The 27,086-nt window shown below is 41.7% G+C and overlaps 1 protein-coding gene and 1 pseudogene across 1 annotated transcript; both read right to left on the bottom strand.

Moving 5' to 3' along the window:
- Window positions 1-695: 695 nt before the first annotated feature.
- QPCT (glutaminyl-peptide cyclotransferase) lies at window positions 696-24,857 on the bottom strand. Its single transcript, XM_035000927.1, has 7 exons — window positions 24,642-24,857; window positions 17,946-18,092; window positions 11,676-11,954; window positions 6,282-6,458; window positions 3,925-4,024; window positions 2,437-2,553; window positions 696-1,008 (listed from the first exon to the last, which is right to left on the bottom strand). Exons 1-7 carry the CDS (start codon window positions 24,762-24,764, stop codon window positions 863-865), a joined length of 1,089 nt encoding a protein of 362 aa, XP_034856818.1. The 5' UTR covers window positions 24,765-24,857; the 3' UTR covers window positions 696-862.
- On the bottom strand, window positions 7,663-7,746 carry LOC118008374 (annotated as a pseudogene).
- Window positions 24,858-27,086: the final 2,229 nt, after the last annotated feature.

Genomic DNA, 27,086 nt, shown 5'->3' with positions numbered 1-27,086 from the left:
AACTCTATCAAAATCGAACTAAAAGGGTGCCTGGCTGGCTCAGTCAGTAGAGCATGCAACTCTTGATCTTGGGGTTGTAAGTTTGAGCCCCATGTTGGGTGTAGAGATTACTTAAAAATAAAATCTTTTATTCTTTTTTTTTTAAAGATTTTATTTATTTACTGAGAGAGAGTGAGAGCGAGAGCAAGAGTGAGAGAGAAAATCAGACTCCCTGCTGATCAAGGAGCTCGACACAGGGCTCGATCCCAGGACCCTGAGATCATGACCTGAGCCAACCGACTGAGTCACCCAGGCACCCTCAAAATAAAATCTTTACAAAAGAACTATAAATTATACAATTTTTCATTTATGTGTAAAAAAAGTTGGCATGGCATTTAATTCTGATTTAATTTTTATGAAATAAACCCTACAAAGATTTCTCAAAGAAATTTGAAGGTCCTCAAACTACATCTCTGTTTTGTATTATAAGTGAGAGATTCTCAAGTAAAAAAAAAAAAAAAAAAAAAAAACCATAAAACCAAGGCTACATATTGCACATCGCCATCATATCTAAGTACTATTTGGAAGACCATGATACTGTATCTATGAATCTGATTTAGTTTCATAGTTTCTTATCTAAAGATACTTATTTTCTGCTTTCCTAAACATTTTTCTTTCCTCATCTCTAGATGAAAATTAATGAGCAATTTAGGACATGATGTAAATCTAGGGATTTATTGATCACATATTCAAAGACACCTACAGAATGAATCTATAGGATGGAAGTTCCACATGACATTTGTCTGGAGTGAGATTATTTTAAGTTGTGCCTTGACATCTGAATGTGAAACTAGATACAATTACCATAAACTAAGACAGAATATTACAAATGAAGGTACTCTAACACAAAGACTTGTAGGATTTTGTTTAGATTGTTAATGGCTGTTTCATCCAAATTTTCTTCGTTGTCATCCATGGTGTGCCAGACTTCAGGGAAAGGAAATGGGATCAGATGCAAAACTGGAACACCTAATAAGAAAGAACCAACTGGTAATTAAATGCGTGTTTCCACAGAGTAAAGTAGAAAGTATCGTTCTTCAAGCACAAGTCTGAGTGGGAGCTTGGTACCATATAAAGACAGCTGATAATTCAGCATTTTCTATGTACTTCCTTGTATTTTACCCTTTTACTCCAAAGCCACTCATTCATTAAACAAATGTCTATTAATTCAGTAAATAATTTTAAAGTGCCTACTACGTAACGGTCACTATTCGAGATGTTGAGATTTCACCAGTGAAAAGGCAAAGCCCTACTCATACAGAGCTTACATTCCAGTAAAGAAAGAAACAAGTAAACAAATATAAAAGTAATTCTAGAGAATGATAAGCATTCTAAAGAATAATAAAACAAGGCAGGGGAATAGAGAATGAGGGGCAGACAGCTGGGCCAAGAAAGATGTATTTAAAGTCAGGGAAGTCCTCTTTGAGAATCTCACATTTAGTTAGAGACATGCAACAAAGGAGAAAGCAGGCTGGACAAAGATCTGGGGATGAGCATTCCAGGCAGCAGGATTAGTAAGTGCAAAGGTCCTGGGGTAGGAGTATGTTTGGCCTGCTTGAGGAACAGCAGGAGGACAATGTAGCTGGATCAGAGCAGTAATTAGAGAGAAAGACAGGAGGAGATGTTGGCGAGGAACAGAGTCAGAAAAAGGAGGCATTTGTAGGTCATGGTAAAGACTTTGGGTCTTATTCAACATGATGGCAAGCCACCAGAGCTTTAAAACAGGGAAGAAACATTATTTTTTAAAAGATTTTATTTCTTTATTTGTCAGAGAGGGAGGAAGGGAAAGAGAGAGAGAAAGCACAGCAGGGGGAGAGGCAGGCAGAGGAAAAAGCAGGATTCCCACTGAGCAGGGAGTCCGATGCGGGACTCAATCCCAGGACCTTGGGATCATGACCTGAGCCAAAGGCAGATGCTTAATGGACTGAGCCACCCAGGCCTCCAGAAGAAACATAATTTGATTTACATTTTTAAAAGATAACTCTAGCTTCTATGTAAAGAATAGGGAAGCAACAGCAAAAGCTAGAGACCAATTGGGAGGCTACTACAAGAGCCCTTGAGTTGATTTAGACTTCCACCATTGACATCAAGGGTATTGCTTCCCTATTAATCAAAAAACACCAGAGTTACATAAAATGTAAGACTATAATCTTACTCTATGAATAAGAAAGCAAGGTCAGTAGAATATGAGATTTTATGAATATTCTGGAATGGGGGTGGGGGCTTAAGGATTTGGAATGACTTTCATGAAAAAATAGAAGTCATGAGATGATTAGTGGATGATTTAATCTATCGAGTAATTAAATGTAATGGCTCCTCACTCTTCTAGATTGTTGCAAATACACAAAATACAGTAAGTAAAAAATGCCTATGTGCCCGCACATACACACACATTACCTCTTCTTAAAAATGGAATATGGTCATCCTGAATCACACCTCCATAACCATAATTCTGGAAATACCACCTCTCCGAAGAGTGATCCTTGAGCAAACCTAATCTGTGGAGTTCGTGTTCTGCAGATGACAATTAGACAGTAGATGATTATCAATTCTTACCTGAACAATGCTCAGAATGCAGAAGGAATTTGAACTCTCAGCACATGTGGCCATCACTTTTTAAACAATATGCAGCCATGAGCCCAACTACACCCCTGACAATAAGCATCTGGGCTGAACTTGGGTACATACATGGAGAGAAAAACCACACATGGGCTCTAGCTTTACACATAAGCACCTCCTTAGAGGTAGATAGTGGGTAGGACAATGGAGAGATGGAGAATGAGGAAACCACAGGAAAAGGGGGGGGGGAGGGACACAGGTTTGCCTGAGACTCAGGTAAAAGTTTCTCTTATAATATTCTAGATTTGGATATTGGCAAATTCTAAACTCATGGCAAAAGTATGAATTGAGAGGGTAGTGTTCTTCCCCGCTGCTTAGAAAAAATACAATTCTATCCCACTCCAGGAAGTATATGTAACTACTAAGGAATTCTAACCTGAAGTTCCTTGCCTCAAAAGCAGATCTTCTGGCCTGGATTTCATCATTTATCATTAAAGATCTATCTCATTTTCATCTCCCCCTGATGCCAATGGGCTCTGTGTGTTTGTGTGTGTGTGTGTGTGTGTGTGTGTGTTACGAGGTAGGAAGGAGTAGTGCAAGTATGAAGGAAAGAAGCTGTTTCCCCTTTCCTTCTTCAAACACCACATCTCTCTCTCTTGAGCCATAGATATTTTGTTTCTTTGCCTGGCCTGGCTTGACCTGGTCCAGACTAGTCTACTGTCATTTAACTAACACGACACTGTCCCTTAAATGACTTTTGAAGGATCCTGGCTTTCTCTTACATTCCGATCTCTTACTTCCTTAGAAAATTGAGATGGTTATAGATTTAAAGGAAAATCATGTCTGAAAAAGGTAGGAAATAGAAGATGACAAAGACAGGGATAAAAAAAAGAATGAAAAATTAAAGAATGCCTTTTGGTATCATAAGGATCATAACAGTCATCAATAGCCAGCATGCTTTTCTGAGTGGAGTTTTCCCTAGACATGCATTCCATACACTGCACACAGGACTCTGAGAAGATATTTTCAAACCATTGCTAGGGACATGCAAATATTAAATGTAGCCTTGTATGTTTCCAGTTCCAAATGCAGTCTCATGCAGGGAAATAAAGTGGGCCTACTGAAAAAGATAAATAGGAACAATAAACTAATCAGTAAAGCAAGAAAAAAAGCCAGCAAAGTATATTTTCAAATCATATATTTAAGTCATAGATTTTGAATTTTCTTTTTTCTTTTTTTTTTTTTGTTATAAATTTTAAATTTTAAAATGTAGTGTGTGTCCATAGGAAGGAACTAAGTTGACTCTGGAGTGACAGTGGTGCTTACCAATTGCTTCAAGTCTATCAAACCATCTGGCAGATTTGGGGAAAAAATTGAGAAATGTTGGGTTGGGAGCTCCAATTAAATCCAATAAGACCAATAAATCCTAAGAGAGAAAAAAAATTGTTTAATCCCTATCACCAAAATACATTTCATATTCATCAATGGAAAAAAACAGTCAAAACTAACCACATTTTAACAATTAAGAATAATCCAGGGAGCTCTATAAATGAACAAAAGGTTTAATAACATTGTAAGCTGATTATTTTGAAGAACTTTTTTTTTAAAGATTTTATTTATTTATTTGACAGAGAAAGACACAGTGAGAGAGGGAACACAAGAAGGGGGAGTGGGAGAGGGAGAAGCAGGCTTCCCACTGAGCAGGGAGCCTGATGCAGGGCTCGATCCCAGGACCCTGGGATCATGACCTGAGTCATTAGGTCACCTAATGACTGAACCATCCAGGTGCCCCCCCCCTTTTTTAAAGACTTTATTTATTTATTTGACAGAGAGAGACACAGTGAGAGAGGGAACACAAGCAGGCGGAGTAGAAGAGGGAGATATTTTGAAGAACTTTAAAAAATCTTGCTTATGCAATGTGGACAAATGGCAAAGTATAGATTTTTTGTATGTGTAACCCCAAAAGGATATCACTAAGGATAAATTAGAAAGAGGACATTTAGATAATATTTTATAGATCAAAAAAGAATACATTTACTTTTTATTTTCAGATGGGATTCCAATCCTCTCTATTCCATTCTGATTAGTCCTTTTCTCCATAGTCTATAAATGTTACAGGTCCCTACAGGAAAGCACTTGGGTAGTAATCATTTATTCCTCAAAGCAGCATAAAGGAAACATTTCTTGACTATGGGCTCTGTGACCTACTGTCTCTGGATCTCCATTTCCTTTTCCATCAAACAGAGGCTCAAACTTGCTGGTTTTTAAAGGCCCCTTCTGATGATAAGTCTCCATAATTACTCCAATGTTTCTGGTTTGAGCCATAAAACATCAGCAGGTTTGAGGACTCCCTGAAGACTAACCCCCACATTAAGAACTCCTGATTTATATAAATGAGATTACATGTGGGTAGATATGTAGCACAGATCCTGACACACAGTAGATAAATATCTGCAGAGTCTATGGTTCTAAAGACATAATACCTATTAGCTCATGAATGATGATTAAATGTATTCATTGAGGGAAAATAAGTTTGTTTGAAATAAGACTATATTTACAAGGTTGGATAAGCTACTAAGAGTTTTTTTCTGGGAATAAAAAAGGTCTTAACCATAACTATGGATTCATATATTTGGACGGATAAATAACTTTGTTCCTCCTCCTGATCAACCTGGTCTCTCCTCCTCCTCTGAATGCTTTTTAGCCACTTGGTCCAAAGGACTGAATGAGGAGCCAACCATACTCCTTGGCCCCATTATGAGCTGCCAAAAGACAACAAGGTGGAGAGAATGCCGACATGATGTGTTAGGGCCACAGAGGACATATAGTGTGGCCATCTGGACTCACAGGGTAAAGGTCAGTGATCTGGCAAAGGAAAGGGATGCGTGGAGGGAGTTAGGAATAGGCTTTCAGTTCACAGGTAGGGTGAGGGTAGGGATGGATGAAGGCACAGGGATGAATGAAGTCTCAAGGGTAGCATGAGGTTCCAAGCTGGGGTTAGTGAGAATGTAAGACTGCGTGAAGGTCAAATATGGGAAAAGAAACAGAGTAGGGAGAGAATTCAAAGGTGAGGTGAGGGACTAGGGATGGAGTGTGGGCCCAGAAATGCGAATTAAAATGGAACCATGTGTTGCACCCAGTACTTGATAATAAGAGCAGGATTTTAAGGCAACATCAAAAATGTTTCCATCCCTATGGCAACAATATTAGACCAAAACACATCCGACACAATGTCACATACACACTCGGAGTCATTGTAACACTTTGAGGACACCAAGGAAGTTCACTCCCATGCCCTATACCATGTCTCACTCACACTCCAGTTCCCAAGACCCCAGCCTCCTCAGGCTTTACAGAGGCCTCGAAGAAGGGATTTGCTCTCACCATCTCTATACAGAACTAGGGAATGTGCTCCCATTGGACCGAACTGAATCTGATGTTTTCTTAATCTGATTTTTTTACATCATTTTAATTATGCTCAGTCAAACATAGCTTCTAACCCACATTTATTCCTTTTAGTTCTGGGATTCCTCAAAAGCCCAATGCTTGCCAAGGAATGTTCTATAATAAACACTCTGCTCCAAGAATGCTGTGGCATTTTTAGGTCTTTAACTGGCGCTAGCTTTGGTTTCCTTTGAGGCAGAGCCTGCAGCTGCAGCATCATGAGAATTCCCCAGACTCACCATGCCGTGCAGTTGGTTGGTGTCTTTCGCTCCAGGTGGGTGCGGGGTCGATGCCATCTTGGGAGCTAAGTGCCGAGACCCATACAGAGAATCACGAAGAGACCAATGAAGTAAAGCCTCTTCCCCATCAAAGAAAATTAGCTGCAGTGAGAGATCTGGCTTGGAGTCTGGAATATTCTGGTAAAAAAGAATCGTAAAAAGATAGCAAAAACACTGTGAGGATTTAAAAAAACAGCATGGTTTCCTATTAACCCGGCAAAAAGACAAATAGGCCACGAAGAAAAGGAAGATACCAAAGCAGGTGAAGATTGCCAAAATGGATTTTGTACCACTTCACCTCCAAAAATCATCCCATTTCCCACAGTCTTCACCCATGTAAATTTCACTTTTCCCCCCTCTCTCTGAATACAGAAGTTTTATATGTTTTCTAATTCCTTACAGAAATTTGAAACTGTGAAACTGTCATTGTGGACAAGGTGATACACACCCAGTTTCCTTCCAGAAGGGTGTGTTGCCCCTGCCACCAGAAGAGCTGTCTTCAGGTCTTCAGCTGTTAGTCCTTTTAGGGACTGCCTCAGCCCTGGGGGTGTCCTATATCCAATGACTGATCTAAGCAGGTCCTACAGGTTCTATAGGACCATTCCACCTCCAGAGCTCCCCAGGGTTGGCTGAGCCTATTGCTGAACCTGCATGGAGGACTGACTTCTCCCTCTGCCCAATCCCATTTCTCTCCCCTCCTTGCTGCAGCTGTTAAACCAGGGCTACTCCCTCAGAAAGGACCTAAATGCTAAACTCCACGTCAGTGTGCGTCCCAGGGAACACAACCTGAAACAACTGCAAATCTTCCTTGCTTCCCACTTTATTTGAGTCTGTAATTTTTTCACTGAATCTAGGTTCAAGGATCTGCCTTAGGAATGCAACAGGGACTCAAAGAATAATAATTACAGCCTCTCCTTTGAAGGAGTCTACACGTCAGTTGGGTCAGGAAAGATAAAACAAATATGTGAACAGGACAAAGTGTGCCAAGGGTCACAGATGCAACATAAAACTTTTCTGGGAATTGGATAGAATGAGAGGTCAATCTGAAACAAATAATACATTATATGTTAAAAAAAAAAAAAAAAAGAAGAAGAAGATAGTAGGAAGGGAAAAGTGAAGGGGGGGAAATTGGAGGGAGAGACGAACCATGAGAGACTATGGACCCTGAGAAACAAACTGAGGGTTCTACAGGGGAGGGGGGGAGGGGGATGGGTTAGCCTGGTGATGGGTATTAAGGAGGGCATGTATTGCATGGAGCACGGGGTGTTATATGCAAACAATGAATCATGGAACACTACATCAAAAACTAATGATGTAATGTATGATGACTAAAATAAAAAATAAAATTTAAAAAAAAATTTTCAATTAGCAATAATTACACTTCAGATAAACCTCATTGGCTACGATACTGCCACTGTGCAAAGCTAAATTAAAAAAAAAAGAATGAGAGGTCAAATCCTTGGGGTGTCAAGGAAGACATTATGAGTCAATATTTGAGCAGAACTTCGAAGGGCTACTAGGATTCCCATTTGATTTTATACTTTTCACTGTCTCCTCTCCTTTCACATGAGTCCTTCTGGTACCCTACCCTCCACAGTCCTCCAGCCCCACTGGAATCCCTGATCTATTGAATCCTTCACCTGTTCACAGTCCTTCAACCCCATGAAGTCCTTCACTCCATATTCAGCTTAAGTTCCACAATCATTCTAACCACTCCTTTGCATACATCCTCAACTCCCTGGCGTCTCTCTGCCTTGGTCAAGCTCACATGGCAAAAATATAACCTTTAGACCAACTTTCTGCCTACTTTATGCCTGCATGCAGCAGACCTGCCTGGAGAAAAATATACAACCATTCACTCTCTCCACCTCAGCACAGTACTGGGGATACGCTCCCATCAGACTGAACGGAATCTGAGATCTCCCTAATCTGTTATGGATATCATGTCTCATCTTATCTAAGGATATTTATTTTTTAATTTTTTTTAATTTCTAAGGATATTTAAAACAGTGTCCCTTAAGTTATCTCCTGCTCCTTGTGCTTTATTTCCTTTGAATTCATTTTTCAATTCATACTGTTTTACTCCCTTTCTTTCATGCTGGAGACTCTCCTCCAATGTCTGGTCGTCCTCTGTGTTCATTCATATTAAAGAGTAACGTACTAGGGGCGCCTGGGTGGTTCAGTTGGTTGAGCATCCAACTCTTGATTTCAGCTCAGGTCATGATCTCAAGGTCATGGGATTGAGCCCCATGTTGGGCTCTGTGCTCAGCGGGGAGTCTGCTTGAGATTTTCTCCCTCTGCCCCTCTCCCCACCACTCTCTAAAAATAAATAAATAAATCTTTAAAAAAGTAAAGAATAATGTACTAAAACACTGATTAGAGACACAGATTGGTTGGCTTCACTGCAGGGTAATCGGGTGCCCAGTTGGTATTTTTCTACATATCCCAGTGCTCTTTGTGCGGACGTATAAATGCTGCCCCCCTCCCCAGCCTTACTTCTACTTCCCTCACTTTCTCCACTAATTCCTGAGCCACTCCAGGATTTTGTCAGGGGACCACTGACTTCTCCATTTTCTCCTCACTCTGGGGAATGACTTCTCTCTACTCGAATATGTCATTTGCCATTTCTCCATTTACCTTCTGTCTTCATATTGTGGTTCCCATTAACACATGTTCCCTAGTTTCTTCAAAGATGGAATTTTCCTGATTGTTTTAGGGTGATTTCCTAAGATGGAAAAAAATGTCTTTATCATCCGAAAACTAAGTTATCTTTGTATGTTAATCATTGCAATTGTTTTAATATTGCTCCTTAATTAGACGACAAGAAAAGGATAATTTACTACACTCAGTCTCTCCATAACTCCTGACAGCATTAAGCACAGGATGTATTTGTCTGTACAATACATACGTATTCAGGTTTTAATAACTACTAAGTAATTAAACAGATTTTCTCATCGGCAAAAGGTGTAAGGTACATACTTCAATGGAGACATGCTAAGTTTCCAGTTGTTTAAAGGGCCTTGACTGGTTCCAAAGTTCTAGCTCCAAACCAGAGAGCATAATAATGAAATACCAGAGCAGAATAAATTGCCTGGGACCAGAGACATTCCGCTATGCCCAGGGCAGAAGCAAAAGCAGGTAGCTTTCATACTTTGTAGGCTTAAATGTTCAGGTGCCTCACTGAAATTTCAACAGCTGAGTGTCTCCAGTGGTCAGTACAATGGTTTACTTTCTGTTCCAATCATTAAGACAAGAGTAGACTGTGTAGACAATGATCCTGAGTCCTATGAGGCACCCTGCTCTTTTTGTTTTGTTCAGGATTAGCAGGAAAATAACTGTGGCCCTCGATTTCTGGTAACACAGTCTTGGAGCTGGGAAAATCTGTGTAGCCTGATTTGTGAAGGTCCTTCAGTCCTTCATGGTACTGTGATAAATGTCTAGTTGCCAGGGTCAACAAGTAGGTGAATTATCTGTGGTCTTTCCCCATCCAAGGCTAATGCCGCAATAATAAGGTATAAAAACCCACCCCAAACTCAGGGGCTTAAAGCAACACTCATGTGTCCTCCTGGGTCTGTAGATCAGCTGGGGGACAACTGATCTAGACTGGGTTTGGTTGGAGAAGCTCTGCCTCACCATGCCATCATTAAGGTTGGCTCTGCTCCACATGTCTTATCCTCCCCAGGGGATCAGCAGGCCAACCAGGGCATGCCCTTATGGCAAAGACACGAGAGATCAAGCCCCATTACACAAGCTCATCTCCAGTCTCTTGTTTTTGTCACATCTACTAGCATCCCATTGGCCAAGACAATCAAACAACCAAGTCCAGAGTCAAGGAATGAGAACCTAGAACCTGCTACACTGGGAAGGCAAAAGATGGGAATGTCTAACTGTAATCTTACCACTGGAGGATTGCACAGAGTTGGAGCCATAATCCAGTCTATTCTCCTGTCCTCTCCCACGTCACATTCCACTACCACCTACCCAATCCATGACAGCTGAAGAACTAAAACAACTCCTTAATACAAGTTTAGTTAAAATACGACTGGAAAAATGAATCTGGTACTCTTCACATTTCAATTAAAACTAGTCCTTTTTTTTTTAATTGTCCACATCACTGCTACTTCTATGAGAAAGGATAATTAAGAGAATGCATGTGTATTTTTTAAAATGGGGATGTCCAACCAACAACTCACTCAGCCCTTTCTGTTTCTAGTCACGAAAAGCAGGTATGAACTACATAGAAAAAGGCAAAGGAGCTCACCCAGAGAAAACGCACCCACTATACAGACTATGCCTTTCACTTAAAGTCCTTGCCCTAGAATGCAAACATGAAAAATTAAACTTTTATATCAGCTTCTGAACTCTCTCACCCAATTGCTAGGGAAAGGTACTAGTTGAAAGCAGAGCAGAGAATGAGACAAAGACATTATAGAAGGTTCAAGAAACAAAACAAAACAAAACAAAACAAAACAAAAAATGGTGAAAAGGATGCGGAGAGGTTACAAACAATTCTTGCTTTCTTCAAGTTCAGCATATCCAGCAAAAATAGATCCAATATCTCTATTACTTCCATTACAAGATAAACCTTTTACTTCTTTACCCCCATTGTAGCAAAGGCTGGCCCCTTCATAAAGCTCTGAGGGAGAAAAAGAGGTATTTGTTGCCTGCGAACCAAGATTTTTGTTTTTGCTTTGTTGTGTTTACTTGGTTATGGGTGATATCTGAACAAAATGTCTTCATCTAGCTTAGCACTTTTTTCCAATATACCCTTAAGAACAGGGACTGAAATAACATCTGAGAGTCCCAGAAGTATTTTGAACTGAGAACATAACAAAAGCTCTACTATGCTACATAAAATTGAGCCGAGATTCACAGATAATAACAATAATGCATTTCTGCTCCATGCTTTTCATCTTGATATGTCTGAATTACCCACTCTCAGCACCACTTTACAGCGGCCCCCTCCCCCAACTCAAGAGCCACATCTCTCAGATTAGAAGGTTGTGATGTTTCACGGCTACAGAAACAAGAAGAAAAAAACATACTTCTCATATATACGCCTGTACCAAACGTCCACCTGCTTCATTTATGGCAAAGAAATGTGGCATTTCATTTAAGATGTATGCCAAATTAAGCAATCAAGTGCCAGTGAATAAATTCACTTTCGTGTGTCATAGTGTAATCTTCCAATTAATATTCATTCAACCTCACATCGTTTTGCAACAAATTAGTACAAAATGTCCTGAAAGTCTACATTTCTAAATGGCCTTCTAACTGCCCCCCAAGGATTCTAGAATTCACTCTGAGTTCTTCTAATGTGTTTTATCCAAGAATCTACGAGGAGGAAACAAATACCTCCAAGGAAAGGAGTTGCTTGTCTAAGGCACGTGCAAGTTCCAGCATCATTGCGCATGGCACGGCTGAATCAGTGGCTCCCACAAACACCTGGTTGTCCCAAGGGTGAAAATACTTGGAGTCGTAGTGACAGGCGAGGACCAGATGTCGCTTAGCACTGGGATTGAGGGTGCTGATGATATTTGAGAAAGACCGGTACCCATAGGGTGTCTGGCTCAAGAAGGTGTCTACTTCCAAGACCCAGTCAGCTTGAAGTCTCTGAATTCTCTCCATGATGTGCTGATCAAAAGAAAAACCAAAATTTCAGATCTGGACAGTTTCCATTGGTTAACTATATAAATATATATTTTTTTTAATTTTATGTGATGCCTTTCAAGTTAAAAGCACAATACATGGTTACAGAATTAATAGCAAGGATGATTAAAGGAAAAATTATCCCTCTCCCTTTCCCCTAATCGTCACCCTGCAAAGCAATCCCAATCAATTGTTAGTATTAACCAATGTTAATAGTCTGATGTGTATCTTTCTCTTTTTTTAAGACTTTGTTTATTTGAGAGAGAGAGAAAGAGAGTGAGGAGGGGCAGAGGGAGAGGGAGAAGCAGGCTCCCCACTGAGCAGGGAGCCTGACATCAGGGCTCAATCCCAGGACCCTGAGACCATGAGACCATGACCTGAGCTGAAGGCAGACGCTTAACCAACTGAGCCACCCAGGCGCCCCATTAGTCTGATGTATATCTTTCCACACTATTCTTATTGTTTATGTGAACATATACTAGCACACAAACACGTAATTGGTGAAGGGGTACATGCTTTTATAGGAATAGAACCTACATTACACATTATTCTGCCCCTCGCTATTCTCATTTAACAATAAAGCAGCGTCATTTCTACATGTCAGTAGAATTCAGGACATATTAAAGTCCACTTGCAATATTTCAGGAGGCTAAGAAGGCATTTTGAGAAGTCAGATATACTAAGATCCTATAGGTCTCAACTCCTACCCTCAGCTCTTTGAGGGCAAGAACAGCAAATAGTAGCTGATAGGTTGCAGATGGAAAAGAAACACTGCTTCTGAGTCTGGCAGTGTCTTCCTGAAGAGTCTAGAATGTGTGGTGTGAGGAGCTATGGTGAGCTCACTGCTGTTCCCTTGTCCCTTCCCACCTCCATTTTCCCTTCACCTCATTTTTCTCAGTAGGTTTCATTTATTTTATTTTATGTTGAAATATTGCATACATCTTTGTAAGTTTGCCTGAAAGGATTGGTTTAAAACATCAAATGAAAAACTAACCATCTCCAGAACTGGCAATTTGTTCCACAATTAACATCCAGTAGGGATGGACTTTGAGGTGATAAATAACTCATAATAACTGGAAAAGAATGGAAGGGTTTTGTCTTTTTTTTTTGTTTTTTGGGGGGCTCCCCCCCCCAAGGAATTAACAAGATTTTCCAGCGCAGCCAACTCTTGTGTGGCCTGTCGTAACCAATGTGACATGACACAAAAGCAAAGGCTTTGGAAAAACTGTGGCAGGAAAGCTTCCAGGAAAATAACCAAACCAGAGAGAGAACAGTGATTCTCCACTCAACGCTGCAAAAGCCAAATAAGCAAACAGTCCCCTGATTCTCACTCCCTGCTTTCTTTAGTGTGGTGGACTTTGGTGGAGTCCCTTACCTTTTTGATTTCAAGTTTACAAGTTCTTTTTTTAAGTAATAAAAAGGAAATGTTTCTAACCTTTTTGAAATCATCGTTCACATCTCATTCACTTTGTTTTTTCATCCACGATTCTTAATACGGGGCTTTGCTCACAGTAAGCTATCACTACATATGGGCTGATTATAACTAATAAGTTAGTCTCAGTGGGAATACATAAAAGTAGATGATATTAAACATTGGTAGTCTGAATAGAGAGAAATCGCTGTGCACCTCAGATAAGCTTTCCACAGAATATGAAAATAGTTATTCCTAGACTTCAAGGAAAAGAAATTTTTTTCCATAAAAAGGGTCATCTTAAAAAAAAAAAAGGCATTACACTCCAAAACATCTGGTATCCAGATGCTGAACTACTCCAAAACCAATAGCAGCCTGTATGCTTACAAAAATGAATTGAGATTTAAAATATATATATATCTGTTAGCTTTGTTCAGCTAAGGTCTCACACACAAACTCATTTCTCAACTCCTAAACAGGTTGTGGACATAATTTCTGATACCTTATGTTGACACTAAAATCCACAAAAGCATCAGCAAATGCCCCCGGAAGAGTTCTCCCTGAAGCAAACTTTTTTATGCAGTAAAAATATTTAATTATCTTAGCAACGAATTTCTTTATAAACAATCGAATTGGCTCCATACTCTAATTAGGTCACCAATATCCCTTGCTGTGCTTTTGGCTTTCAGCCTTAATCTGCAAGTTCCCACTGCAATTCTCTAGAGTAGGCTCCCAAAATTACTGTTCTGCTCTCTAGAATGCCCTAAGCAGGGAGTGCTTCCTGAAGCCAGGTAGCAAGAACTCAGGCCCACCAGGAGTGCAAAATGTAGTTTAGGACACAGATTGTATTTTGGATTATTACTGATTTATTTTTTGGAGTGGAGAAAGGAGAAAAAGAAAGATGAAGAGAGATAGAGATGGATAGATACAGACAGAGAGAGATGCAGACAGAGATAGACAAACATTGCATAGAGCCAAAAAGGATACAAAGATAAAGGTAGAGACAAGGAGAGAGACAGAGAGTGAGAGAGGAAAAGAGAGAAAGACATAAATAGGACACTCTACTTTCAGCATGGGGGGCAGGCCTGGGAATTTTAGGTTAACATTAGTGAATGGTTCTGGGTCTAATTTAATTTCATTTAAATTCTCATTTCCAGGTTCCAAGAAACAATGATAGTAGTAGACCAGGTTTGTTTGTTTGGAGGAAGCAGATTCTACAGTATTTGCACAAAGTCTACAAACAGATCATTGTCAGGATGCTGAATTCTGCCACCGGGGACTTCAGGGTACCTATTCCTTCTTGGACGGTACACATATAAGTCTCTCCGGCTCCGCGCTGAACACTCTCCGCCCAAGATCCTTAACCCAAGGATATCCATACTTTCAGCTAAAGAAGCCCAGCTTCAGCTTCTCAGATGTACTGTTCATCTATAGGGGGGTTTAGCCCTGAGGTTTCTAGCTTGCCTCTTTTAGGCAAAGTTTCTGGCTTGCTCCTTAGTGAGATTTTATCATCCTGATTTTTAAACCATTTTTTATTCCCAGCTCAGAGAGAAGTCACTGAAATACCCCAAAATTTCACTATTTATTTTACAAATAAAATCTCTCCTAAAAATATATATTCTAAAAATCCAATAGGTATCTTTAGGCTCATTGATCAAGGGCAATAAAAATGGAGACTATGGAGGGCGCCTGGGTGGCTCAGTTGGTTAAGTATCCGACTCTTGATTTCGGCTCAGGGTTGTGAGATCGAGCCCCCGCATTGGGCTCTGCACTCAGTGTGGAGTCTACTTGGGATTCTCTCTTTTTCCTCTCCCTTTGCCCCCCCCCTTAAAAAAATGAAGACTACGGGACATTGTTCCCATATTATTCTCTGAAAAAGAATCTATAGCAAAGCATATCTTTATTGATAACTGCAAAGGTCAACACAATAATCAACTTTATACCAAGTCCACGTATCTTTAGATTTGAGAGTCTTCTCTAGTTATAAACCCGAAACTCTATAAATGATAAAACATCTGATCAGGTGCTCAAAAAAGTCTCAGGAAAAAAAGTAGATTTTCCGCCATTCGTGTTTGAACTTAGTTCTGAGTGACAGGTACTGATCCTGGTCAAATTGAATCCATTAGCATAATTCCCTCATCATAACCTAAATATCATGTACCTCATCTTCTAAAGCGGACACATTTTATCTTTCACAGCTTAGAGGGCAGCTCTCTAAAAAGTCATGGTGATTTTCTTCTCAAAAAATTACAAAATTGAATCTCTCAAGTGACATTTCTATCATAACTATCCTGTTCAGATTACTGCCACATGAGCTAGAAAATGCATAAGCAGCCCAGCAAACAGGTCCCAGCACATTCCAAAATACTGTCAATAAACTTCTCATTTGCCTCCACCCCATACGGCATGGAAAGTGTCATGGGTTCAGTCAATTTAATGTATTTTTAAATCACAACAGTGTCTATGTGTATTATTTATGCTATATATTCTGTCGAAAGCTAAATACATATCCAAATAGCAATATTTGTTGAGTTTATGGATTTCTAAAGCCTACAGGCAAGGACCCTCAGGTCTGAAGTATTCATAAATGTTTCTGGGTATATAGAGTCTTCTGATCAAATGGTATGGGGAAATGAAAAAAGTTGAATTGAATGAGTGAATCTATAGACCTAATTTTTTTTTTTCTAATGAGGAACTGAGGATTTTGGAAAGCCCCCATAAGCGTCTTGGGCTTCCGTTAAGAAAATGCTCGGGAGCTAAGGCCCAGGGAATATCACTGAAATGAATGGTATGTGTCTCACTCTCCAACTCAGGCAAGAGAAGCTCCAAAGCTGGAGACTGTGAACACACACTCCAGAGCTCATTCCTCCTAGCCCCTGCTCTTTAGTGATAGTGAAGTCAAGCAGACTTGGATCCAGATTCTGGTCTCATCACTACTATGTGTATAACTCTGAAAAAGTTAACTCATCTACCTAAATCTCATGCCTTTTCAATCTGTAGCACTATGATAATAATAGTACCCACATGACAGCATTGTTGTGTGAGGACCGAATGAGAAAATCCATGCAAAGAACTCCATAAAGTGCTTGATAAAAAAAAAAAAACAGTGCTCCATGAAAGTCAGCCATCATCATTATTATTCCTTGCTCTGCCTAAAGGTTAGAAAGAACTAAGGTGCTCTTTGGGTCTCCACCGTCTAATTCCTTAGGAGAAACAGGTGCCGTTTGGAAGGCAGGAGCCTAATGGAGCAATGACAATGGCTATGTAGGCTAGACACAAAAGGCAGGAGCCATATACTGGGCACAAAAGGATGAGCCCAGCAGCTGTGTTGCTGGATCTTGCAGGTATCGCTCTAGCACAGAAGTGGGGTGCCAAGGTCTTTTGCCTGGAGAATTAGGCAGGTGGAGTACTCTCAGAGGAGGATTTGAGGGGCCAGTCGCTCCCCATTCTTTCTCGAGCTGCCCCTTGAAATGGGGCTATTTTGAAAAAAACATTCAGAGGTAGGATATCAGATCACTTCAGACTGGCGCTAAGGAGGCAGAGACATTCAAGGTCTAGCCCAGCTATGGTTTTATTTACTCTCTATAGCAGTGTCTTTCAAACTGCAATGGTAAAAATCAGTGGATCTTGAAATCAGTTTACTGGATCGTGACCAGCATTAAAAAACAAAATAAAACCAAACAGCTAGTAAAGTAGAATTAACAATATCAGAGTCAATCACAGGTAACGCAGGTAGGAAGAGTGCAGATTTTTTTTTTCATGGGACTTTTGTGTCATTTAAATCATTTTTATGTTTGTGTGTATAAAATGTAATTTTAAAAAAAATTTTTTACTATTTTTTTTTTAACAAGGGTTAGAGCCCGAAGTTTCAGAATCACTACACTGGTACAAATAGCTTATCACTGATCTCAACTTTCCCTCCAGGGAGAATACAATGTCCCACGAGGAATGAAGGCCCTGATAGGACAGTAACTCACCCTTGGCACAGAATTTTCAGGCAAGAACCTCCTAGGGCTGTTTAGGGGGAGGTTAGGGTCCAAGAAAACGTGGTTGGGTGCCTAGGGGTGTGTTGTAGAAACGACCAAGAGTTGAATACTTAGTACGTTATCTCCTACTGTACCCCGACAGAGATTGCACACATAAATTGATTTAGATTAACAGGTAGCACTCAGAACAGGCATTCACTCTCAGTTGTTTGGTTGTCTGGGTTGCTCATTTTGGTGAATAATAAGATGAGATGACAGATCTGAGTATCAGACAACTCAGAACTTGGGACAATTGTCATATCTCTCATGTGAAAGCAAAGTGTTCGGGCGCCTGGGTGGCTCAGTCGGTTAAGCGACTGCCTTCGGCTCAAGTCGTGATCCTGGAGTCCCTGGATCGAGTCCCACATCGGGCTCCCTGCCCGGCGGGCAGTCTGCTTCTTCCTCTGACCCTCCTCCCTCTCATGTGCTCTCTGTCTCTCATTCTCTCTCTCTCAAATAAATAAATAAAATCTTAAAAAAAAAAAAAGAAAAGAAAGCAAAGTGTTCAACAACCTTCACGTTCGTGCGCTGCATCCTTACCTGGCGAGCAGCATAGCTTCCAGGGGATCCGGGATAGCGCTCTATCAGCAATGGCTGTAAGTCGTTTTCCCACATTTCAGAAATATTGGTGCCTTCTGCAACTTGTCGAAGAGACGATGAGTTCAAAATGGCTGGTTGGTGATAATACTGAGGATTGAATAACATCATTTAACTGGCTGTCATTTCATAAAATGGTCAAGATTTAACCCTGAGACATTTGCAATAGAGAACTATCTCCTTTGAACGTCAGACTGAAAAGATAGCTCTTATGTCATAAAGCAAATTAAACTACTCAACTCTAAAACTGGCCCCTCAGATCTAGAGAGTTACACTGTTTGGCAGCTTATTTTAAAAACAAAGTGAACGTAATGCGTTGAACCTGAGAATTAGTATTTGGCACTTCCTGTGTAACTTTTAATCATTTTAGTACAAGTGCTTTGTAAAACTAAGATTTAAAATATCAATTATTGATCTCCTATTCTTAAGAAAACCCAACATTTACAAAACTGCAGCCAACAGAACAATTATACTTTGTTAGCACAATGGCTTTATAAAAGGCAATGTGGCATTCTAGAAGAAGCACTGTCTTGGAGTGTCTGGCTGTCATTTATAGGTTGTATGACTTTGGGTAGGTCCCTTAACTTCTCATTCCCTTCAAAAAAACTAATAAAGGAATTTGAGCTACATCTTCACTGTCCAGTATGGTTGCCACTAGCCACATATGACCACTAAGCTTTTGAAATGTAGCTAGTTGAATTGTAATATTCACATTAGATTTCAAAGACTTTGAATAATAAAAAAAAGAAAAAATATCCCATTGATAAGTTTTATGGTGATTACATATTGAAATTTCATATATTGAGTTACATAAAACATATTATTAAAATTAATTTCACCTATTGCTTTTTACTTTTTTAATGTAGCTACTAGAAAACCTAAAATTACATACATGCTTCTCATCATCATGGAGGCAATATCACCTACTTCCTAGAGTAATTATAATTAAGTGAGCTAATAGATGTAAGCTGTCATAGTAAACATTCAACAAGTTGTCATTCTGTTACCTTCTATCAAATACAAAAGAGGTATAGAATTTAGAGCTGAAAAGACGACTTAGAGATGATCTAGTCCAACCTCCTGGATTTATGTCAGTGGAAACTGAGGTTCATAGAGACCAGATGATTTTCCCAAGGTGGTAGGAGAGCTCCAGGTAAGTCAATGAAAATATCTGGATTTCGTGGATTCCCAGTCCCGTGCCCTTCTGCTCTGCCTCCCTGCCTCCCTGCCTCTCTGCCTCATTACCCTGGAGGTAATCCCAAATATGGATGCTGTGCTGAACCTCTTAAGGTTTGTCTTTGTTTACTGATAATATATTTTTAAATATATTTCTTGCATAAATTTGTCGCAGCAGCCTTTAAATTCCTTGCTACATTCAGGATCTCAGTCCTTAAGTTAGCTCTCAAACAGCACTTTGGGAAGAAAGCTGACTCTAACAGACAAAACAACAGAAATGTGAAAAGGACAAAGAAGGAACTGGAGGCAAGAAGTGGGATGACATCTATGGTTAATTACTACTTAAGCAGGCCGACAGGAACCTGTCTGGTCTTTCCTACTGCCTCGCCGCCCTCAGGCAGGGCCACTCACCCCAGCTCACCATGCTTCAGTCGCCCTGGCCTCCTTCCCGGTCCCAAAGCAGTGGGAGACTCTGCCCTGTCACAGCATTTGCACCTGCGGTGACTTCCAGCTTGCAGGCTTTTTCCTCCCTCTTCACCTGACTCTCCTGCTTACTCAGGTTATGACTTGGAGACCACTTTCCTGTGTGTTGACTTGTTTAACATCTGATTTCGAGGGCAAGGACTGTCTTTATATCCTAGTCCCTCCTGCAGCCACATGGCACCCCGGGGCGTACTGAGTACTCAGTCAATACTGGGTGTGGTCATCAAATAAGGAATTGACAGATGAAAGGTCTCTCTGAAATTGTCTTCACTAAGCCTGTGTCTACATAATAATAAAGTAAAATGAGCATTAAAAATATCAAATCAGTTAAATGTACAAGCAGTTATAAAGACTGGACTCTTCCGACCAAAATGGTGCCCATTCAGCTTTCATGGAGCCTCACTCTCAGAACCCAGGAAATATAACAATCTATGTGGAGATAAGAGGAAGGAGTGAGAGGAGAAACCTGGAAAGAAAGTGTGGGCTGGACATGAGGAAAGTAAATGAGGCAAAAACAGTGTTAAGCCCAGTGTTAAATGCAAACCCCAAGTTAGTCTAGGCTTATTTCACTTAAAAGGCACATAGACAAGTTTCTTTGGTATAGGCATTCTCAGAGGAACAAGTCTCTATTACAGCCCCTGCCTTGTCTTTTCAGCCAGGCAGAAAGGACAGTAAGTCTGCTTTGGGTGACAAGAATCTTTTAGCTAGAGAAGTGTGAACCAGATATCCTGAAACATCTCCTCTAGACTAATCACATGGTGCCAGGCCAAAGAGGGGTTTAATTACATAATTTGTAGAGTTGGCCCCACTTGCAAGGGGATTTGAGGTCCCATGCCATTGAATTAAAGGGAGATCATTATAGAAGTCCAGCAATTTCAATTCCAGTTCTCATCCCATATGAGTGTCTCCCAGACAGCACTCAGATTCACTCCTGTGTGTACCGATAGATTCAACCCAGCCAGCATTTACAGAAATCCTTCCAGTGTGTCCGATTCCTCTGACATGACAAATGCAGTTGTGGAAAAGTTGAGAACCGAGTAAGATAAAGTTCTGTCTTCTTTCAATGCAAGGAGTCCTCTACCTAAAAGAAAAGCACCTGTAGGCTTTGAACTGACAATTCAGAGTCAAATCCCAGGTCCCTGACTTACTGGCTGTGACTAGGAAAGGCTTAATGATCTGTAAGGACGTCATAGTACTTACTCGCCAGGTGGTAGAAGCTCAAAAATGGCACATTTTGTCTTTCTCCCCCCACCAATGTCCCGCCTACCACTGCCCTCCTCGTGCCTGCCTTGGAGTCTCCATTGCTGTTTCCCTAGGAATCATGGCGGGTAAAACAGTGAATGGTTAAGGACTTTAAAACCATGGAAGAGGGGAACCCTAAAAACTTTCAGAATATGTGTAACTCCAGAAGCAGAACAATGGGAAGTGCTGAAGACAGCAGTAACAGTGTGCAGAGATGATCCCAGAGAGGGACCCCCAGGGGAGGCCAACCCTCCCATATACGGTTCCTCTGTTCAAAAAATCTGTCCCTCCACATCCAATATTACTTGAGATGTTCACCTTTGTTATTATAAAGGAAAATTCTACCAATTAAAATACATTGGTTCCCAACTTTATGACAGAGCAAGTTTGGAAACAACCTAAATATCCAACAATAAGAGGATAAATTATAGAATATGGATGATTTTGCAATCATCAGGTGATTATTTCAGTGAATTTTACTGGCTCAAGGAGATACTCATAATTTTAAGTGACTTAATAAAATATAAAACCATATATGCAGCATAATCTCTGGTATGAAAGAATTATTTGTGTGTGTTATTTTAAAAATAAACAATTAGTCTTTATTGAGCATTTACTATAGGGCAGCAAGGTGCTAAATGCTTTACATGGATAGCTCTATTCTCATAAAAACCTACAAGATTGGTATAATTGTTATCCATTTCTATAAATAAAAATACACATCATATATACACATGTGTATGTGTGTTCATATGAATATGATATATATATGTATAGAAAGAAAGAGGGAAGGGGGGAGAGAGAGAGAGAAAGAGAAAGAGACTAGGAATAAAAATACCAAAATGGTTAACAGCAATTATCTCTGAATGTGGGATTATGGGTGATTATTATTATTTTCCTAATTTTCTAAAATAAGCATGCTAACTTTATAATTGGGAGATTTCAATAGAAGCCATACTTTTTAACTAATAGCTTCCTTTAAAAAAAATATGCAAACTTCCTAACAGTCATCAGTCTTTCACACCTAAGAGAGGACTGATTTAATGAGATTCCTTTTAATAGCCAGTTGACAAGGTTGTACCAAAAGAATGGATCTGTACCAAAGAAACAGGGTTGAGGATCAAAGTTGGGACAGGATTCCGGAGAAGTAGTTTGGGAATATGGTCAACCCCCAGAATAATAACCTTTAAGCTCCAGGAGGGAGATCAGGAAAGGGGGGAAATAGAAGAGAAGTTTCCAGAAACAAACTATCTATTTTGGAATTCTATTTAGGGTCCACTATAACCCAGAAAAAGGGAAATAAGCTCTTCCTCTGGCCCCCCAACCCTTCCACCAGTCCCACTCTCCTTCACTAACTGAACAGTTTATGTTCAAAATTACTAATCCTATTCATGTGTCAGAATTCTGAGTGACAATTAAAATCTTCAGGCTTAAAATTAAATTAAAATGGGAAAATGTCTGCAGATTTCAAATAACCAAATCATAGTCCTCTGAACTCAACCATCAAGTAGTTTTTACATTCTAGATGCCACTGAAAGAGACACACCTTTAGTTCAAAGCAAAGAAAACGATTTCAGAATCAATGTTTTCTTTACTAAACCTCACCTTTTGGCAGACCAGTGTACCTCAATGACTAAAATAATTAAATGCCATATATAGCAGGAAGGCGTGTATTTTAGTATGGACCAATTCATTTCCCAGGCTGAAACTGTACCAGCCACCTGCAGGACTTTATGTAGGCCTACAGAAAACAGGAGGAGGGGACCAGAAATTGGGAATTGTCATGGCTGATTTTGCCATTCGCTTCATTTGCTTATGGCGTTTGAAAGCATCCAGCTTTCTAGTAGAACAGTGATTAGAAGCTTCTTAAAATAAATATAAAAGGGATTCATGCTTTAAAAGACTTTTCTCAAAAGTTAAATTCTCATTAGTTCAAAACGTGTCCAGAATCCAACACCTTCTCCCACCTACAAATGCATCTTGCCTCCAAATGATTCCTAAAGAACAGCTCATTCAAACAGTTCCCATCTTACTTATTCACCCATTTAGATGAATCAGAAAGACACATTTGGTGTGGCTCCATATTCTGGTTATTAGTGCCCCCTTCCCAATTTCTGACCAGGAAGGTACTCAGGGTGAAGTGGAGAAGAAAAGGATTTAAGTATGGGACTCAATGTCCCTTAAAGGACGTTACTCCCACTGAACGCCCATGGAGTTTTTCTTCTAATGCAGTTATTCTTGAGTTGCCTTCCCACATCCTCTCCAGGGTCCCTGTGGCTGGTGGTCTCCATGTATAAGCGGGGGCACGCTGTGCCGTCTAAACGGTGAAGCAAAGGAAACAACACAGAGAACTGAAGTGGGCTATTCATATACACATGCGGGTGGTTGCGTGCAAGTCTGCATGTGACCCAGACAGGGCCGGTGCATTCACCAGTGTGCCCTGTTTTCCCACCGTGTCAGGAAATACAAGCATACCGTAAGCATTTAAAAGATCTGTTCCACAACACTGTCAAAGTTTACAACCCTTTACTGCTTTTCTTAGTATTTTTTTTAAAGATTTTATTTATTTATTTATTTTAAAGATTTTATTTATTTTTTAGAGAGCGAGCGAGAGAGAAACAGCATGAGAGGAGAGAGGGTCAGAGGGAGAAGCAGGATCCCCGCTGAGCCGGGAGCCCGATGTGGGACTCGATCCCAGGACTCTGGGATCATGACCTGAGCCGAAGGCAGAGGCTTAACCATCTGAGCCACCCAGGCGCCCAGATTTTATTTACTTATTTGACAGGGAGAGACACAGCGAAAGCAGGAACACAAGCAGGGGGAATGGGAGAGGGAGAAGCAGGCTTCCCGTGGAGCAGGGAGCCCGATGCGGGCCTCGATCCCAGGACCCTGGGATCATGACCTGAGCCGAAGGCAGACGCTTAAGGACTGAGCCACCCAGGCGCCCCTTTTCTTAGTATTTTTAAAAGCAAACCATTTTACTCCAATACCATTAACGTATGCATAATTCCCTAGCAATGTCCTGATTTCAAAACTGTGAGAAAAAGGAAGTAACTTTGAACCTATTTACTTCACACAGAGGAAACTTACAACCTAAGTTATTTATATGAATTTTCACCCACAACTAGATCCATCGCTCTGACAACTGCATTTATTCTCTTTTAAGAAAAAAATATATATGTATATATATATATATATATTTTAAAGTGAAGCTGGTCTCCAGTTAGAGCAGCTGCGCTTAAATACCTAAAACAAACGGTAACACACATCTGTCCGGAGACTGCACGGAAACTCCAAGGTCCCAAGGGCGTCCGCGGATGCCGCGGTGGGGGGGCGCTGAGCACACCCCAGGCGCGCCCGGCACCCCCGCGGCCGCCGGCCTCCGGGGTCCCGAGTGGGCGGCGGCGCGGCGAAGCGCCCCCACCTCCGCGCTCGGCCGCCGCCGGCTAGACACACTTCCTGTGCCTATCGCCGCCCGCATCAGACCGCAGCCGAGGGGAGGCTGGTGACATCACTCTGCTCGCGTGGCGTCTCCAAAGCAGCCCCGGGGCCAGTGGGGCAGCCCGACGAGGACTCAGGGCCCCGATTCCTCCGGGTGCCCTTTGCGGGCACGGCTGCCTGGGCCGGCGCGCGCGGCTCTGCGCGCCTCCCACCCTGCCAAGGTGGGGTCTCCCGGCCCCGCGTGCCCGCACGCCGCACCAGCCGCGCAGGTACGGTCACGCAGCGGCAGCCGCTCACCTTCTCCTGGATCCAGTCCAACGAGCCTCGGTGTCTGAGCCCCCGGGCCGCCAGGGGCAGGGCGGCCACCAGCAGCAGCAGGTGGAGGGTGTCCATGACGCGCCGGTCCCCGCCGCCTGCCATCTCCGAGACTGTCTGCGCGCCGGCTCCTCTGGCCCCGGCGGTCACGAGCCCGGGAACGCGCGTCCTTCGCCGTCCCCCCTCTCCACCCTTGGGACGACTGCGCCCGCCTCCCCATCGCCTCCGGGCCCCCCCCCACTGCGCTGCGCAGGCGGAGGACGCAGCTCTCCTCCGCCCACCCTCGACCTTCGCACCCCGGGGGGCTGGGCTGTCCGGGGAGGCAGAAGCTTCGGAACGGAGGGACGGGAGCGGGCCACTGCCTTGTCCTGGAGAGGAGAGACAGGGAAGAGGCATTTTTTATGATCCCCAGGGCCGTGTAACTGGGAATTAATTGAAAGGGGAGAGAGAGGGTTCATCAGACCCTGTGTGGTTATGAAGTGTTTTCCCACAGGGAATCGACGTTTACTGAATACTTCTGTACCAGGCCCTGTCCTAGGTGCCTGGCTCTTCTGATGTCCCTTCTGTAATCTTCATAACCACGTGGGGTAGGTATTAACCCCACTTCACAGACAAGCAAACTGAGACTCCCCCTGCACGAAGCCTGAACTAGAAACCCTCAAAGTATTTCCTTTATAACAGCCCAGCATATCTTTTCTTTTTCTCACAAATAATTGCCTTGCCTGCCGTATGCCCATCATACTCCCCAACCGCGAGGGATGGTCGAAGTGATTATCTGAAAATGTTCGCAGTGGCTCTTTAGATAGTCCTCTTCTCCAGTGCATACCTCCCAAAAGAAAACCTAAGCACAATTGTATTTACTTTGTAACATCGAAGATCAGTTTTCTCAAGATAATCCTAGAAAAAAATACAACAATATCTCAATTTTGTCTGTAGGTATGTGGTCACATACCTCAATTACCTCACCATCCTCTTTTTCTTCCAGACAGTGAGGATCAGGGTATGGTCTGCCTGAGTCATCTCCTAGTAACATATTAGATCCTAGAAAAATCAAAGCAAGGAAACTGAAACAGACTTATTTCCCAGAGATGGAAGGTCTGAAGGTAATGGAGTTGGCCAAAAGACTCACCCACTCTGTCTCCTAAACTCTTAAGAGTGAGTTTCAAAGACAGGGCAGGCCTGGGAATCCACTGTTCTGCCCTCCTCTGGAGCTACAGGGGAAGACAGGATGGAGTACCTACTTTCCTGTTTATGTTCAAAATCACTAATCCTATTCATGTCTCAGAATTCTGAGTGACAATTAAAATCTTCAGGCTTAAAAATAAATTCTTTATTACCTTCAGGGGCAGTTCTTCTAATAATCAGACCACTTCAGAACTTTCTGTTAGTATAATATTGAGAACAAAACCACTGCCACATCTCCCAGTATGTTTCCTCTCTTGCTGCTTAAGCCAACCTTGAAATAGTGGATTTCCTGAGTGGCTGGGGAAGAAACCACCTAATTGTTTTTCTTACCCTGTTACCTTTTTATCTTTCCACAATAGGATTCCTGTAAGAAAGGAAAGGTAGGGGGGCGCCTGGGTGGCTCAGTCATTAGGCTGAGCCTGCCTTCGGCTCAGGTCATGATCTCAGAATCCCTGCTCAGCGGGAAGCCTGCTTCTCCCTCTCCCACTCCCCTTGCTTGTGCTCCTGCTCTCGCTATCTCTCTCTCTGTCAAATAAATAAATTTAAAAATCTTAAAAAAAAAAAAAAAGAAAAAAGAAAGGGAAGGTAGGAAGAGCAAACTGATATGAAACAAAATGTTAAAGGTAGTATCACGCTAAGTATAAGCAGATCGAAATGAGAAATAAGGAAACACTTGAGTTAAAGTGTTAACACAGAATTTCATGATGATTTTCCATCGCCTAGCGTTCTCCAATTTTAGTCAATAGATGCTCCTGTAGTTTGAGAGCTACAGGAAGCCAACTCTGAGACAGAGTTTAGCATTCAGGGTGTGTCTCAGGGAGTGCCCTTGGGACAAACCCCTGAGGAGGGTAGAGGGAGGAAAGGGACTGGGCAGAGGGAAAGGCTAACAGGGAAGTGGGTCCCCCTCCACAGCCGCACCTAATCCTGTGGGGCGCCCTTGAGCTGAAAGCCCTATCGGAGCTGTCACACGGGTGAGCCAAAATGTCTAGGGCTTTCTACCCCCACCACAGTGGACTGACTTCCTGCAAGCAGCGCTCTGCTGCCAAAGGAGCTGACAGCTAGAGGCTGTCTGCCAAAAGCACTCCACCAGCTGGAGAGGAGTCCTTCCCTGAAGGGCCATCTGAGTGGTGCCTCTCCGCATCCACCACAAATGCATCCACAGGGTGCATCTCGTGCAAATAAGTGACGCTGATTTTAGTAAGTAAGTAAATTTAGTTTAGTTAGTAAACTGTTTTTTACACG

This window comes from Mirounga leonina, unplaced genomic scaffold (assembly GCF_011800145.1).
Source record: "Mirounga leonina isolate KUSES-001 unplaced genomic scaffold, KU_Mleo_1.0 Mir_125, whole genome shotgun sequence".
Taxonomy (NCBI): domain Eukaryota; kingdom Metazoa; phylum Chordata; class Mammalia; order Carnivora; family Phocidae; genus Mirounga; species Mirounga leonina.
This window is presented reverse-complemented; position numbering and strand designations above follow the sequence as displayed.